At 46.6% G+C, this 18705-nt stretch overlaps 1 protein-coding gene across 1 annotated transcript in view; it reads left to right on the top strand.

Moving 5' to 3' along the window:
- The window catches only part of sh3kbp1 (SH3-domain kinase binding protein 1), a 77153-nt gene that overhangs the window by 36541 nt on the left and 21907 nt on the right, over positions 1–18705 (top strand). Inside the window, exons 3-7 of the mRNA XM_072450517.1 lie at positions 7531–7645; positions 12362–12468; positions 13818–13956; positions 17813–17892; positions 18467–18556. Coding sequence (XP_072306618.1) covers positions 7531–7645; positions 12362–12468; positions 13818–13956; positions 17813–17892; positions 18467–18556 — 531 coding nt within the window. The remainder of the gene's footprint in view (positions 1–7530; positions 7646–12361; positions 12469–13817; positions 13957–17812; positions 17893–18466; positions 18557–18705) is intronic.

An 18705-nucleotide genomic window follows, 5' to 3' on the forward strand; every position in this document is an offset into this window, starting at 1 on the left:
AGGACTTCACGCCGCACCGCGTCTCGTCTGAGTCAGCAAGGCTCCGTACGCTACAGGCCAGAGATTATGAAACCGACGTGAATGTGGGATGAGCTGCTTCGACCGGCGAATTTAGTTTGTTGTCGTCGAGCTTTATGGATGTTAGCGTGTCAGTGTATCTCGCCTTCTTGACCCGTCGCCTTCTTGACCCGTTCCATTTATTCTAGAATGAGCTAAAAAAAAAACAATACCGTATTTTCTGGAGTATAAGTCGCACCTGCCAAAAAATGCAAAATAGAGAAGAAAAAACCTATATAAGTAAGATAAGATAAGATAAGATAAGATATTCCTTTATTGTCCCACATGGGGAAATTTCATTGGTGCAACGCAGGTAGATCCAGAGGTAGATACAGAAGAACAGATCACTTATAGGAAGTCTGAAAAACTCTTTCAGTAGAAGATTATAAATAAATAAAAACTCCCATAGACAAATAAATAAATGAATAAATACCATTGCATGTGATCACGACAGTAATTGCACATGAATATGTGTCACGACAGCACATAGATTGCACATGAATTTCACAGTAATTGCACATATGACAGAATTGCACATCAGTATTAGGTTAGGTCAGTATTGTGAGTGTTCAGTACTAACAGTTTTTGTTATAAAGTCTGACAGCAGCAGGAAGGAAAGACCTACGGAACCTTTCCTTCACACAGCGAGGGTGGATCAGTCTCTCACTGAAGCTGCTCTCCAGAGCGGACAGAGTGTCCTGCAGGGGGTGACACTCATGGTCCAGCATAGATGTGAATCTAGCCAGGACCCTCCTGTCCCCCACCTCCTGCACCGAGTCCAGAGCACAGCCCAGGACGGAGCTGGACTTCTTGATGACTTTGTCCAGCCTCCTCCTCTCCTTCTCTGTGATGCTGCTGCTCCAGCAGGCCACACCGTACAGGAGGGCCGATGCCACCACAGAGTCGTAGAAGGTCTTCAGGAGTGGCCCTGTCACTCCAAAAGACCTGAGTCTCTTCAGGAGGTAGAGCCGACTCTGGCTCTTCCTGTACAGTCTGTGTTATGAGTCCAGTCCAGTTTGTGGTTCAGATGAACACCCAGGTACTTGTATGAGTCACTCTCTCAATGTCCCGTCCCTGGATGTTCACTGGTGAGGGGGCAGTGGGGTGGCGTCTGCGGAAATCCACCACCATCTCCTTGGTCTTCCCCGCGTTGATGAGGAGGTGGTTCCGCTGACACCAGTCCACAAAGTCCTGCGCCAGTCCTCTGTACTCCGCGTCATCGTCGTCCGTGATGAGTCCGATGATGGCAGAGTCGTCAGAGAACTTCTGCAGGACACAGCTGTCCGTGTCATGTCTGAAGTCTGCAGTGTAAAGGGTGAAGAGAAAGGGCGCGAGGACAGTGCCCTGGGGCGCCCCCACACTGCAGGTCCGAGTGTCAGACACACAGTTCCGGGCTCTCACAAACTGGGGTCGGTCTGTGAGGTAGTCCAGGATCCACTCTGCCAGGTCATACTCCACACCACCCGTCTCCAGCTTGTCCCTCAGGAGCAGCGGCTGGATGGTGTTGAAGGCGCTGGAAAGATCGAAGAACAGGATCCTCACAGAGCTGCCAGGCTTTTCCAGGTGAGAGAGAGAGCGGTGCAGCAGGGAGATGACGGCGTCCTCCACTCCGACGCCAGACCGATATGCAAACTGCAGCGGGTCCATGGCTGAGCTCACGGTGGAGCGGAGGTGGTCCAGGATCAGCCGCTCCAGTGTCTTCATCAGGTGGGACGTGAGAGCCACTGGCCTGAAGCTGTTGAGGTCTTTGGGGCGCGGTGTCTTAGGCACAGGTACCAGACAGGAGGTCTTCCAGACCTGTGGTACCACCCTCAGCTTCAGGCTCATGTTGAAGACATGCTCCATAACTCCACACAGTTCATCTGCGCAGGACTTAAGGAGCCTGGGGCTGATGCCATCAGGTCCTGCTGCCTTCCTCACTTTAATCCTCTTCAGCTCACTCCTCACCTGTGCTGCTGTGACAGTCAGTGGTTGGCAGGGGGACTGTGTGCTAGGGGGATGGGTGAGTCCAGGCGAAGTGGGGAGCTGATGGTCCGGGGCAGATAAGCGAAGAGGAACAGATGCAGGGCATTGTCCAGCTGTGGAAGAGGGAGCATGCAGCTGTGCAGGGGGAGGGGCGGGTGACCGATCAAACCTCAAGAAGTGAGCATTTAAATCATTCACCCACTGTAGATCCCCCTCTGTCTGGGCAGGGGGGATTTTGAAGCCCGAGATGGTTTTCAGGCTCCTCCACACTCCCTGAATGTTCTTTTGCTGCAGCTGCTCCTCCATCCTCCTCTTGTAGCCGGCCTCAGCCTGCCTGATCTTCCTCCTCAGCTCCTTCTGCACAGTCCTCAGCTCCTCCTTGTTCCCTGACCTGAAGGCTCTCTTCTTCTCCTTCAGCAGAGCCTTCAGTTCACGGTTAATCCATGGCTTGTTGTTTGGAAAACACCGCACCGTCCGGGAGGGAACAATGTTCTCAAAACAGAAGTTGATGTAGTCCGTGATGCACTCTGTGATGGTGTTGATGTCCTCCCCATGTGGGTCATAAAGCTCAGTCCAGACAGTGGTGCTGAAGCAGTCCCTCAGAGCCTCCTCGCTCTCAGCAGACCACATCCTCACCTCACGGGACACCACAGGCTGCCTGCGCACGATGAGTTCATACACAGGCCTCAGATGTACAAGGTTGTGGTCCGAGCTGCCCAGGGGAGGGAGGGGGGAAGAAGAATAAGCCTCCTTGGTGTTGGCAAAAAACAAGTCCAATGTTCTATTCTCTCTGGTGGGGCAGGTAACATACTGGGTGTATGTTGGTAGAACAGAAGAGGGAGAAGCGTGGTTAAAGTCACCAGAGATGAGGAAGAGAGCCTGTGGATGCTGTGTTTGCAGCCTACAAGTGCAGGAGAGCAGTGCTTCACAAGCATCTTCAGCATTGGCAGACGGGGCCACATAGACTGCGATCAAAATCACATGTGAGAACTCCCGGGGCAGATAATATGGCCTCATGCCAATAGCCAATAGTTCAATATCCTTGTTACATAGCTGCTCCTTCACTGTGCAGTGTTCGGGTTTGGACCAGCTCGTGTTCACATACACCGCCAGACCTCCACCTCTTTTTTTCCCGTATTCTCTCGTTCTGTCCGCCCGCAGCAGATGAAAATTGTCCAAACCTACAATAGAGTCTGGCATTTCTGCTGTTAAGTCGCACTGGAGTATAAGTCGCTCCAGCCAAAAAATGCAAAATAGAGAAGAAAAAACCTATATAAGTCGCACTGGAGTATAAGTCGCTCCAGCCAAAAAATGCATAATAGAGAAGAAAAAAACATATATAAGTCGCACTGGAGTATAAGTCGCACCAGCCAAAAATATATATAATAGAGAAGAAAAAAACAAATATAAGTTGTACTGGAGTATGAAATGTGATTGCAAGTGTGAAAATAACAAATAATATCACATATAAGTATCATCTGGAGTATAAGTATGAGTATATAAGTATAAATATGAGTATAAGTTGCACCCCGGCCAAAAATATGAAAAAAGGTGCAATTTATATTCCGGAAAATACGGTAATTCCAGCTGATTTTTCTTAAAACATCTGCTAAAATGAAATTAAAACTGTTAAATAAAATAAAATCATGCCTGAATTATCCTTCATCTCCATAAGGCCAATCTTGGCGATGCACAAAAAAACCTTTAATAATTCCAGTTTGTGGCTAAAGCTAGAGACACAACTTCTGGTTTAGTGTCACCTTTCTGTGTTTTATTGTCTCTTTATGTAATGCGCGGGAAATATAATATTTTGCGTCCTGACGTGAACTACTGCACGAGCGCCGTGTCTTAAACAGGAAACGGCTGATGCTAACATGCACTAGCTTTGTTTTGCTCAGTCTCAATGAATAAAGTTATCATCACTGGAAGTTTTATCAGCACTTTGGTGGTTCATTTTACAGATATTTCACATTTGTCTAATAATTAATAACAACTAATAACTAAAGCCACATTCTCCACAATCTAAAAGGTTTATTGCCATTGTCATTGAACACAGTTTGCAAACATTGGAATTTGTTTCCGTGTTAAACAATTAAACAATGAATAATACAATAATAGTAATAGCAAACGTGGTCTCAGTATGTCTGTGAGCAAAGATTGGATTCTGTCTGTATTCTATATTACATATGTTATATATAACAGCCATGTTTTTTTGTTCTGTACTATTATTAATTATCGTTCTGTAGTACATTGATTGTATAAAAAGTAAGAATAACTTAGTAAAAATAATAAAAAGGGGAGACTATTGTCAAATCAAAGCAATTGTTTTAAGGAAGATTTTTGAAAAAGTGGAGTGCATCTTGTAACCGAGCAACGCATGTGTGTGTGTGTGTGTGTGTGTGTGTGTAGCCCAGTGCATTGTTATTTCACTCCACACATTCCCCAGTCACCCTCCCACACACACACACACACACACACACACACACACACACATACACACACACACACACACATACACACACACACATACACACACACACACACACTTCAGCTTGTGTGAAACATCTAACTCAAGGACAAAACAATTGTGTGTGTTTGGAACTGGAATCAAACCTTGAGCCACCGCAAAACAAAAACAAACAAAGCCACTTTCTCTCTCTTTCACTGTCTCTTTCCTTTCCCCCCTTTTTTATGATGTAGCGTAAAACACATACTTTGAAGACGTACAACTACAGAAGACGTACAACTACAGAAGACGTACAACTACAGAAGTCGTGAAACTACAGAAGACGTACAACTACAGAAGACGTGAAACTACAGAAGACGTACAACTACAGAAGACGTACAACTACAGAAGACGTGAAACTACAGAAGACGTACAACTACAGAAGACGTACAACTACAGAAGACGTACAACTACAGAAGACGTGAAACTACAGAAGACGTACAACTACAGAAGACGTACAACTACAGAAGACGTGAAACTACAGAAGACGTACAACTACAGAAGACGTACAACTACAGAAGACGTACAACTACAGAAGTCGTGAAACTACAGAAGACGTACAACTATAGAAGACGTACAACTACAGAAGACGTACAACTACAGAAGACGTACAACTACAGAAGACGTGAAACTACAGAAGACGTACAACTACAGAAGACGTACAACTACAGAAGACGTACAACTACAGAAGACGTACAACTACAGAAGACGTGAAACTACGGAAGACGTACAACTACAGAAGACGTGAAACTACGGAAGACGTACAACTACAGAAGACGTACAACTACAGAAGACGTACAACTACAGAAGACGTGAAACTACGGAAGACGTACAACTACAGAAGACGTGAAACTACGGAAGACGTACAACTACAGAAGACGTACAACTACAGAAGACGTACAACTACAGAAGACGTGAAACTACAGAAGACGTGAAACTACGGAAGACGTGAAACTACAGAAGACGTACAACTACAGAGGACGTACAACTACAGAAGACGTACAACTACAGAAGACGTACAACTACAGAAGACGTACAACTACAGAAGACGTGAAACTACGGAAGACGTACAACTACAGAAGACGTACAACTACAGAGGACGTACAACTACAGAAGACGTGAAACTACAGAGGACGTACAACTACAGAAGACGTACAACTACAGAAGACGTGAAATTACGGAAGACGTACAACTACAGAAGACGTACAACTACAGAAGACGTGAAACTACGGAAGACGTACAACTACAGAAGACGTGAAACTACAGAGGACGTACAACTACAGAAGACGTACAACTACAGAAGACGTGAAACTACGGAAGACGTACAACTACAGAAGACGTACAACTACAGAAGACGTACAACTACAGAAGACGTGAAATTACGGAAGACGTACAACTACAGAAGACGTGAAACTACAGAGGACGTGAAACTACGGAAGACGTACAACTACAGAAGACGTACAACTACAGAAGTCGTGAAACTACAGAAGACGTGAAACTACGGAAGACGTACAACTACAGAAGACGTACAACTACAGAAGACGTACAACTACAGAAGTCGTGAAACTACAGAAGACGTGCAACTACAGAAGACGTGAAACTACAGAAGTCGCACAACTACAGAAGACGTACAACTACAGAAGACGTACAACTACGGAAGACGTACGACTACAGAAGACGTACAACTACAGAAGACGTGAAACTACGGAAGACGTACAACTACAGAAGACGTACAACTACAGAAGACGTACAACTACAGAAGACGTACAACTACAGAAGACGTACGACTACAGAAGACGTACAACTACAGAAGACGTACAACTACAGAAGACGTACAACTACGGAAGACGTACGACTACAGAAGACGTACAACTACAGAAGACGTGAAACTACGGAAGACGTACAACTACAGAAGACGTACAACTACAGAAGACGTACAACTACAGAAGACGTGAAACTACAGAAGACGTACGACTACAGAAGACGTACAACTACAGAAGACGTGAAACTACAGAAGACGTACAACTACAGAAGACGTACAACTACAGAAGACGTACAACTACAGAAGACGTACAACTACAGAAGACGTGAAACTACAGAAGACGTACAACTACAGAAGACGTACAACTACAGAAGACGTACAACTACAGAAGACGTACAACTACAGAAGACGTACAACTACAGAAGACGTGAAACTACAGAAGACGTACGACTACAGAAGACGTACAACTACAGAAGACGTACAACTACAGAAGACGTACAACTACAGAAGACGTACAACTACAGAAGACGTACAACTACAGAAGACGTACAACTACAGAACATCCTTTAGTTTAGAATGGACATACATTTAATTAGAAACACAAATTCATTATATACTATGAAACATATTTATTTGTGTAGTATTTTTATATTTGCTCATTTTACATACATTTTACATAATTTAAGTTTTGTACGCTCAAAATGTGCTTTGAACCAATCAAAGTAGACATAATCAATTTTATATAATGGGAACTTAAATGCGTCAGTAGATATTTATTTTATTTTCTATTTTACAAATCTGCAATACAATCAGTCAAGAAGTATATATATTTCGTTTTATTCCAAATTGAAGGACTCATTTTCCAGTTTGTTACATTTACTTTTAACACAACACTCGTGATAAACAACATGTCCCACTGTTACATACGTGTTTCCTGCTGGTGAGAGAAGCGCACGCTCTCTCTACATATTTGATTATTTTGGGTGATTAAATGATGAGATTGTGTCAAGTCATTCTGTCATTTTTGTTTAAACTGTAATTGCATTTTCATTAGAATTCAAGGAGAGGTCAGGGTCAAGCCGGTGGTTTCTGGTGTTCATTGTGCCTGGATTAGCATAAACATTTCACATAAGTGTCATTAGATGAATATAATGACCTGTTTTATACAAGAATACATACAGAATACAAAGAAACCGTCAATAGTGTTAAAACTCCATATGTGTGTTGTGTTGTTTTGCAGGAGATAAAGAAAGAAGGGAAGCGTGATGGACAGGCTGCGGTTCCTAAAAATGATCTGTCAAACGGCCGGGCCAGTCCTGTGTCCAGCGATACTGGGGTCCGGCCGGGGAAGAAAGGTAAACACAGTCATGATGCAGCGCTGCACACGAGGAAACAACTGCAGTCCTACTTTAAACCAGATTCTATTGGATGGCCAGTGATAAGTAATAATAAAGTAATAATAAATAAATAAAGTTTACTCGAGTACAAAAAAATGTATCTATTATTTATTTTAGGGCTGGAGTCAACTAAAGAAATTATCGGTCGACTTAAGACATGTCTTTCTGATCGATGGACTGAAAAGGACAACATTCTGAAACCTTTCAGTGTCAATCATCATCAGCTTTAGCTTTAGCTTTGTCTCGGACACTTACTTGGTCCATAAAATAAATATAAAAGACAGCACATTTTTTCTGTAGATGCTCAGACGCCAGTGAGTCAACATACTGCACTGGAAAAGTACTGCACTGAACTTTGTGTCAGATTAGTCTTTGTAATGATAAAAGTGTTTTTTTGTTTTTTTTTGAGTGTGTCATCCGCATTTACAAACATTTGGCTGGACCTTCAGTAACATCCGTATGCTGCACATATGTCTGCGCATGCAGCTGCACATATGTCTGCGCATGCAGCTGCACATGTGTCTGCGCATGCAGCTGCACATGTGTCAGAGCATGCAGCTGGACATATGTCAGAGCATGTAGCTGCACATGTGTCTGAGCATACAGCTGCACATGTGTCAGAGCATGCAGCTGCACATGTGTCAGAGCATGCAGCTGCACATGTGTCAGAGCATGCAGCTGCACATGTGTCAGAGCATGCAGCTGCACATGTGTCAGAGCATGCAGCTGCACATGTGTCTGAGCATACAGCTGCACATGTGTCAGAGCATGCAGCTGCACATGTGTCAGAGCATGGAGCTGCACATGTGTCAGAGCATGCAGCTGCACATGTGTCTGCGCATGCAGCTGCACATGTGTCAGAGCATGCAGCTGCACATGTGTCTGAGCATGGAGCTGCACATGTGTCAGAGCATGCAGCTGCACATGTGTCAGAGCATGCAGCTGCACATGTGTCTGAGCATGCAGCTGCACATGTGTCAGAGCATGCAGCTGCACATGTGTCTGCGCATGCAGCTGCACATGTGTCAGAGCATGCAGCTGCACATGTGTCAGAGCATGCAGCTGCACATGTGTCAGAGCATGCAGCTGCACATATGTCTGTGCATGCAGCTGCACATGTGTCAGAGCATGCAGCTGCACATGTGTAAGCGCATGCAGCTGCACATGTGTCTGCGCATGCAGCTGCACATGTGTCTGCGCATACAGCTGCACATGTGTCTGCGCATGCAGCTACACATGTGTCAGAGCATGCAGCTGGACATATGTCAGAGCATGTAGCTGCACATGTGTCTGAGCATACAGCTGCACATGTGTCAGAGCATGCAGCTGCACATGTGTCAGAGCATGCAGCTGCACATGTGTCTGCGCATGCAGCTGCACATGTGTCAGAGCATGCAGCTGCACATGTGTCAGAGCATGCAGCTGCACATGTGTCTGAGCATGGAGCTGCACATGTGTCAGAGCATGCAGCTGCACATGTGTCAGAGCATGCAGCTGCACATGTGTCAGAGCATGCAGCTGCACATGTGTCTGAGCATACAGCTGCACATGTGTCAGAGCATGCAGCTGCACATGTGTCAGAGCATGGAGCTGCACATGTGTCAGAGCATGCAGCTGCACATGTGTCTGCGCATGCAGCTGCACATGTGTCAGAGCATGCAGCTGCACATGTGTCTGAGCATGGAGCTGCACATGTGTCAGAGCATGCAGCTGCACATGTGTCAGAGCATGCAGCTGCACATGTGTCAGAGCATGCAGCTGCACATGTGTCTGAGCATACAGCTGCACATGTGTCTGAGCATGGAGCTGCACATGTGTCTGCGCATGCAGCTGCACATGTGTCAGAGCATGCAGCTGCACATGTGTCAGAGCATGCAGCTGCACATGTGTCAGAGCATGCAGCTGCACATGTGTCTGAGCATACAGCTGCACATGTGTCAGAGCATGCAGCTGCACATGTGTCAGAGCATGCAGCTGCACATGTGTCAGAGCATGCAGCTGCACATGTGTCTGAGCATGCAGCTGCACATGTGTCAGAGCATGCAGCTGCACATGTGTCTGCGCATGCAGCTGCACATGTGTCTGCGCATGCAGCTGCACATGTGTCAGAGCATGCAGCTGCACATGTGTCAGAGCATGCAGCTGCACATGTGTCTGAGCATACAGCTGCACATGTGTCAGAGCATGCAGCTGCACATGTGTCTGCGCATGCAGCTGCACATGTGTCTGCGCATGCAGCTGCACATGTGTCAGAGCATGCAGCTGCACATGTGTCAGAGCATGCAGCTGCACATGTGTCAGAGCATGCAGCTGCACATGTGTCAGAGCATGCAGCTGCACATGTGTCAGAGCATGCAGCTGCACATGTGTCAGAGCATGCAGCTGCACATGTGTCAGAGCATGCAGCTGCACATGTGTCTGAGCATACAGCTGCACATGTGTCAGAGCATGCAGCTGCACATGTGTCTGCGCATGCAGCTGCACATGTGTCTGAGCATACAGCTGCACATGTGTCAGAGCATGCAGCTGCACATGTGTCAGAGCATGCAGCTGCACATGTGTCAGAGCTTGCAGCTGCACATGTGTCAGAGCATGCAGCTGCACATGTGTCAGAGCATGCAGCTGCACATGTGTCAGAGCATGCAGCTGCACATGTGTCTGAGCATACAGCTGCACATGTGTCAGAGCATGCAGCTGCACATGTGTCTGCGCATGCAGCTGCACATGTGTCCTCCACATTTACAAACATTTGGCCGGACCCTCAGGAACATCCACATGATCTCATTATTGCCACATGGTCTGTGCTTCTCTTGTTGTGATCGCTCCATGAATGAGCAGAGAACATGAGAGAACAGAATGCTTTGGTCTTAACTGGTGTTGAGCCTTTACCAAATGTTCAGATCAGAACATTGACTTGACCATAGAGCACTGGACACTGTATAACTGTGTCATCAGACAGGTCAGCACAGATGTAATGTTCCAGATGTTTACGTCTGTGGTCAGACCATGGATCTGACCCAAACTACACTCACTATTTATACACAACTATTAGGAAGAGTAAACTCGAGATTCACGACCAAATCCTCCTCACTTTATGCTTTTTCTTCCAGAATGTTGTCCCAGAAACATTCTTATAATCTAAATAAAATAATAATTTGACTTGTAAACATTTTGGTTGAATAAAACACCATTAACTGATTGATTAACTAAACGACTAAAAGCCAGCAGCCTTATTTATGTTTTTGACTTAATGCCCGACCAAATATTGTAGCTTCCCTAATCTAACTTTTGTTACTCAACCACATGAATAAATCTCCTTTAAAAGTACTTCCACATTTTGTCCCCATCTAAATATTTTAAAGTACAATCTTGTGTCGTGGTTGCTTCTGTTATTTCTGTCTCCTCTTAGTGTCTTATGAATTATTGAAATACAACTTCATATGTGAACGTGAGAGGATGAGTGGGACCCCTGGTGGAGAGAAGCAGCACTGCAGGGTTGAACCTCAGCTGGTGTGAGCGTAATGAGCAGCTTTAGGCAGCAGAGCTCACTGTGAAGCTGTGAGTGCTGGAGCTGGTGTCTGTGGCTGGTTAACTCCCCCTGCTGTTCTGGGAGCAAATGTATAGTAGCATCGTAAGGAATGTTTACAGCTCTAACGTTTCAACTGCGATACTAAGGGAAAGACTTGATACTAATTTCAATACCGTAATGATAATTAGGCCTGTCACATTAATTACTATATTGATATCGTTCAACACATGAAGAGATCCACTATATATATATTTATCTTGTGGATCTTGTCTTTGCGCTATTTATTTTATTTAATATGATTTAACTTAATGTATTTATTTTATTTTATTTATTTTATTTATTTTATTTATTTTATTTATTTTATTTATTTTATTTATTTTATTTATTCAAATTATTTTTTATTTATTCAAATTATTTTTTAGTTATTCTGATTGATCTTTTATTTTATTTTATTTATTTTACGTATTGCATTTTATTTATTTCTGTGCTAATTAAGTGTTTCTTTCTTCTGTTTATTTATCGAAGCTCATGTTTTTGACAGTCCTAAAACAATTGATAATAATTTATAATGCAAGAAAAGAAAAAGACAACAGACACAGGATACTAGTAGTTTATTTAATATTTCCATAATTATGGTCTCATACAGTTCAGTAAAGGTCAGAGCTGGTCTTATTTATGTGTTGTTGTTGTTGTTGTTGTTGTCGTCGTCGTCATCATCGATATCTGTTCAAATGTGTGTATTTGTGTATGTGTATTTTTTACAACTCTAATTGTAGTAAAAGTGTGAGATGAATAATATTAAAGGTTATTGTGAGGATATGCAAACAAAGGATGTCAAGTATATTATCTATGATTAAAAAAGTAATTCCGTTATATTAGTATAAAGAGTCAAGTGTAATTCTTTAACTTCAACAAAGACATTTAGTGGAACAAATTAGCACTTTTCTGATGAATTGCAAAGATATAATATGATTAGTGATGAAAGAATAATGTGTTTTCCAGCTGATAAAAGCAGAATCAAGCTTAAAAGTAGTAGATTTTGTCCAATTTAAAACAAGACAAAAAGACGCATAACTTGCACGCTCATTATATTCTTCATTTGGAGCGTTTGATGACGTTAAGGCCTCGCGGCTTGTGTTCCACAGTGGAGCAGATCCGTAAGCGGCGGTGTAAAGCGGCCTTCAGCTACGTCCCACAGCACGAAGACGAGCTGGAGCTGAAGATCGGAGACATCATCGACGTCATCACCGAGGTAAAAGTACAAGTACACAGTACAAGTACACGTGCAGTATCAGGGGTTATAGTGACGTGACACGGTGCCAGATGTACTTCAGAAATACACAACAGATTTTAGCGTCGGTTCAAGGGACACACTGTAGTTTACTGATCCTACAAGGCCATTCAGGTGCGTAGAATGGACATACATTTAATTAGAAACTTGCATTACGGGTGTTTTTATTGCTCAAAACTGAAGAGACTCGACTGAAGACGTGGCCTGGGAATCAATTAGTCGACTACGAGCTCACGATATGACAAGGATCTCAGCGTGAAAGCAGATACAGTACGTCCAGACAAGTAAACAGCTTCTTCGTAAGTGAAAATGCAAGATTAAAGTGTCTGGTCACTTTCCAAACTCAAGTGAACTCACAGTTAGGACTAAACCAGGACTAAACCAGGACTAGACTAGGACTAAACCAGGACTAAACCAGGACTAAACCAGGACTAGACTAGGACTAAACCAGGACTAAACCAGGACTAAACCAGGACTAGACTAGGACTAAACCAGGACTAAACCAGGACTAAACCAGGACTAGACTAGGACTAAACCAGGACTAAACCAGGACTAAACCAGGACTAGACTAGGACTAAACCAGGACTAAACCAGGACTAGACTAGGACTAAACCAGGACTAAACCAGGACTAGACTAGGACTAAACCAGGACTAAACCAGGACTAAACCAGGACTAAACCAGGACTAGACTAGGACTAAACCAGGACTAAACCAGGACTAGACTAGGACTAAACCAGGACTAAACCAGGACTAGACTAGGACTAAACCAGGACTAAACCAGGACTAAACCAGGACTAGACCAGGACTAGACCAGGACTAAACCAGACTAAACCAGGACTAAACCCGGACTTGAACAGGACCAAATCAAGTCTACACCAGGACTAAACCAGGATTAAACCAGGACTAGACCAGGACTAGACCAGGACTAAACCAGGTCTAAACAAGGACTTGAACAGGACCAAATCAAGTCTATATCAGGACTAAACCAGGATTAAACCAGGACTAAACCAGACTAAACCAGGTCTAAACCAGACTAAACCAGGACTAAACCAGGACTTGAACAGGACCAAATCAAGCCTACATCAGGATTAAACCTGGACTGGAATGAACGATGTAAACTTTCCTTCACACAGACAGTATAACAGTATCTCTGTGCAGGTGGAGGAGGGCTGGTGTAACAGTGTTTGTGTGTGCAGGTGGAGGAGGGCTGGTGTAACAGTGTTTGTGTGTGCAGGTGGAGGAGGGCTGGTGTAACAGTGTTTGTGTGTGCAGGTGGAGGAGGGCTGGTGTAACAGTGTTTGTGTGTGCAGGTGGAGGAGGGCTGGTGGGAGGGAGTCCTGAACGGTAAAAGTGGAATGTTTCCCTCAAACTTCACCAAAGAGATTGTCCTGGACTCGGACACGCCCTCGATAGCTACGTCACAGGAAGACCTCCGCAGCGGACGCACAAGTGAGTCCACACCACGGGTCAAATACAGATAATCAGTAATACGTCGGTTATTTTACCTGTCGACTAGTCAAACAATTGATTATTTCTTATATATTTTTTGACTTTTTAGACATGATCAAAATGAAAATTGAATCCTAAATGTTCTTTCCTTCTAGTTTTCTTTTCACATTTACAGCTCTTCAACATTCTTCAACTTTCTGAATGATCATTGAAGTTGACTTTTTTGAGTAAAGACTGAGCAGAAAGTACTTTATTTTGCCTCTAAAATTGTCATATTTGTTTTAATTTAACTAAAAAAAAGGGCTACATTTTTTTCACATCCATCCATTTTCTTCCTCTTATCCGGGGCCGGGTCGCGGGGGCAGCAGTCTAAGCAGAGACTCCCAGACTTCCTACTCCCCAGACACTTCCTCCAACTCCTCCGGGGGGATCCCGAGGCGTTCCCAGGCCAGCCGAGAGACATAGTCTCTCCAGCGTGTCCTGGGTCTTCCCCGGGGCCTCTTCCCGGTGGGACATGCCTGAAACACCTCCCGAGGGAGGCGCCCAGGAGGCATCCGGAACAGATGCCCGAGCCACCTCAGCTGGCTCCTCTCGACGTGGAGGAGCAGCGGCTCTACTCCGAGCTCCCCCCGTGTGGCCGAGCTCCTCACCTTATCTCTAAGGGAGCGCCCAGCCACACGGCGGAGGAAACTCATTTCGACCGCTTGTATCCGCGATCTTGTCCTTTCGGTCACTACCCAAAGCTCATGACCATAGGTGAGGGTAGGAACGTAGACCGACCGGTAAATAGAGAGCTTTGCCTTTCGGCTCAGCTCCCCCTTTACCACAACGGTCCGATGCAGCGACTGCATCACTGCAGCCGCTGCACCGATCCGCCTGTCGATCTCACGCTCCATCCTTCCTTCACTCGTGAACAAGACCCCGAGATACTTGAACTCCTCCACTTGGGGCAAGGACACCCCACCCACCTGAAGAGGGCAAGCCACCTTTTTCCGGTCGAGAACCATGGCCTCGGATTTGGAGGTGCTGATTCTCATCCCAGCCGCTTCACACTCGGCTGCAAACCGTCCCAGTGCATCTTGCAGGTCCGGGTTTGATGGAGCCATCAGGACAACATCGTCTGCAAACAGCAGAGATGGAATCCTGTGGTCCCCAAACCGGACACCCTCCGACCCCTGACTGCGCCTAGAAATTCTGTCCATAAAAATTATGAACAGAACCGGTGACAAAGGGCAGCCCTGGCGGAGTCCAACATGCACTGAGAACAGGTCTGACTTACTGCCGGCAATGCGAACACAGCTCCTGCTCCGGTCATACAGGGACCGGACAGCCCTGAGCAAAGGGCCCCGGACCCCGTACTCCCGGAGCACCCCCCAAAGGACACCCCGAGGGACACGGTCGAAAGCCTTCTCCAGATCCACAAAGCACATGTGGACTGGTTGGGCAAACTCCCATGAACCCTCGAGCACCCGATGGAGGGTATAGAGCTGGTCCAGTGTTCCACAACCAGGACGAAAACCACTCTGCTCCTCCTGAATCCGAGGTTCGACTATCGGTCGGATTCTCCTTTACAGTACCTTGGAATAGACCTTACCCGGGAGGCTGAGGAGTGTGATCCCTCTGTAGTTGGAACACACCCTCCGGTCCCCCTTCTTAAACAGTGGGACCACCACCCCGGTCTGCCAGTCCAGAGGCACGGTCCCCGACCGCCACGCGATGTTGCAGAGACGTGTCAACCAAGACAGTCCTACAACATCCAGATACTTTAGGTACTCAGGGCGGATCTCATCCACCCCCGGAGCCCTGTTTGCGAACAACCTCAGTGACTTCAGCTTGGGTGATGGATGAGCCAGCCTCTGAGTCCCCGGTCTCTACCTCCTCTTCAGAAGACGTGACTGAGGGATTACGGAGGTCCTCAAAGTATTCCTTCCACCGTTCGACGACATCCTCAGTCGAGGTCAGCAGGCCTCCACCCGCACCGTAAACGGTGTTGGTGAGGCACTGCTTCCCCCTCCTGAGGCGCCGGACGGTTTGCCAGAATTTCTTTGGTGCCGACCAATAGTCCTCCTCCATGGCCTCCCCGAACTCCTCCCAGGCCTGGGTTTTTGCCTCTGCGACAGCACGAGCCGCGGCTTGCTTGGCCTGCCGATACCTGTCGATGACCTCCGGAGACCCACAAGCCAGAGTGGCCTGATAGGCCTCCTTCTTCAGTCTGACGGCATCCCTTACTTCCGGTGTCCACCACCGGGTTCGGGGGTTGCCGCCACGACAGGCACCGGAGACCTTGCGACCACAGCTCCGAGCAGCCGCATCAACAATGGAGGCGGAGAACATGGTCCACTCGGACTCAATGTCCCCAGCCTCCCCCGGGACATGGGAGAAGCTCTCCCGGAGGTGCGAATTGAATACCCTATTGACAGAGGGCTCCACTAGACGTTCCCAACAGACCCTCACAATGCGCTTGGGTCTGCCAAGTCTGTCCGGCTTCCTCCTCCGCCAGCGGATCCAACTCACCACCAGGTGGTGATCGGTTGACAACTCTGCCCCTCTCTTCACCCGAGTGTCCAAGACACGCGGCCGGCGGTCAGATGACACGACAACAAAGTCGATCATTGACCTCCGGCCTAGGGTGTCCTGGTGCCATGTGCACTGATGGACACCCTTGTGCTTGAACATGGTGTTCGTTATGGACAATCCGTGGCTAGCACAGAAGTCCAATAACTGAACACCGCTCGGGTTCAGATCGGGGAAGCCGTTCTTCCCGATCACCCCTCCCCAGGTGTCACTATCATTGCCCATGTGGGCGATGAAGTCCCCCAGTAGAACAACGGAGTTCCCGGTCAGTACACTGTCCAGTACTCCTCCCAAGGACTCCAAGAAGGCTGGGTACTCTGCACTGCTGTTTGGCCCGTAGGCCACCACAACAGTGAAAGACCTGTCCCCCACCCGAAGGCGGAGGGACGCGACCCTCTCGTTCACTGGGGTAAACTCCAACACGTGGCGGCTGAGCTGAGGGGCTATAAGCAAGCCCACACCAGCCCGCCGCCTCTCCCCGCGGGCAACACCAGAGAAGTGGCGCGTCCAGCCCCTCTCGAGGAGATGGGTTCCAGAGCCCAAACTGTGCGTGGAGGTGAGGCCGACTATATCTAGTCGGTATCGCTCAACCTCCCGCACAAGCTCAGGCTCTTTCCCCCCCAGCGAGGTGACATTCCATGTCCCCAGAGTTAGTCTCTGTGTCTGGAGATCTGGTCGCCGAGGCCCCTGCCGTCGACTGCCGCCCAGATCTCTCTGCACTGGCCCCTTATGGATCCTCCTGCGGGTGGTGGGCCCACGGGAGGGCGGCCCCACGTTGCTCCTTCGGGCTGTGCCCGGCCGGGCCCCGTGGGGTAAGACCCGGCCACCAGGCGCTCGCCATCGAGCACCCATCCCAGGCCTGGCTCCAGGATGGGGCCCCGGTGACGCCGATCCGGGCGACGTAAACGGCCTTGTTCTTTTACTCATCATAGGGGGCTTCTGAACCGATCTTTGTCTGACCCGTCATCTAGGACCTGTTTGCCTTGGGAGACCCTACCAGGGGCTTGAAGCCCCCGACAACATAGCTCCCGGGATCATTCGGGCGCTCAAACCCCTCCACCACGTTAAGGTGTCGGTTCAAGGAGGATAATTTTTTTTTCACTTTTCTACAAATTGAATTAAAAAAAGAAACAAAAAAATTCTCCTAGAAAATTCCCGATTTTTACGATTACGGTATATTGTGACCTTAAATCATCCTGGTTATTGACTCATCTAATAATCTAATAATCTTGACGTCCCTGTTATTCATGATAAACAGTCATATTCCTGCCGTATGTTTTAGGTAAAGACAGTCCGGGCAGCGAGAGCGATGGAGCCGACAGCCGCTCAGACACGGGATCAGTGGAGATTCAGCCTAAGAAGGTAATCACTGTGTCCAGTAAATACCCCTGTGTCCAGTAAATATCCCTGTGTCCAGTAAATACTCCCGTGTCCAGTAAATACCCCTGTGTCCAGTAAATACTCCTGTGTCCAGTAAATATCCCTGTGTCCAGTAAATACTCCCGTGTCCAGTAAATACCCCTGTGTCCAGTAAATACCCCTGTGTCCAGTAAATACCCCTGTGTCCAGTGTGGCATGACCGAGCCTGAGCTGAAACGCCATGACTTTAGCACACGCCTGACCTGAGATAAGGATGTTCTACAAATACATGTCTAATCACACCTTCACTAACTCCATTTTGGGTCTAAATGCACTTTTATGAGTCTTTTTTCTACCATAACGATTATTTTTAACGTCATTTTTGCAATATACACAGGACAGAGATATAGATTTCATTTACCGATTAATTTTCCATCCGCATTCCATCTTATATTCATGCATGTTTTATTTACACATTACACCAAAGTCTCCTGGTGTGTACGTCCAGATTTCAGTGTTTTTACCCGCCAAAATAAAAGGAAAACTGCTGTTGTTTTACTGTTTTGTACTTTTGCAGGTGAGAGGTTTTGGATTTGGCGACATCTTCAAAGACCAGCCCATCAAACTCCGGCCGCGATCGTTAGAGGTGGACACGGAGGCGCCCAAGGTACAGTGAGCCGAGGATTTTACCCAGCAGCCAGAGGGTCGCCAGTTCAAACCTTGTTATTCAAACCCTAAACATGTATTTTGTATGTATATTTGAGCTATTAACATTGTTCCCTCATCTAAAACACATCGGTACATGGAAATGCATTT

The sequence above is a fragment of the Eucyclogobius newberryi genome, unplaced genomic scaffold (genome assembly GCF_026437365.1).
Source record: "Eucyclogobius newberryi isolate DKJ021-1_F unplaced genomic scaffold, fEucNew1.0.hap1 SCAF_18, whole genome shotgun sequence".
Classification (NCBI taxonomy): domain Eukaryota; kingdom Metazoa; phylum Chordata; class Actinopteri; order Gobiiformes; family Gobiidae; genus Eucyclogobius; species Eucyclogobius newberryi.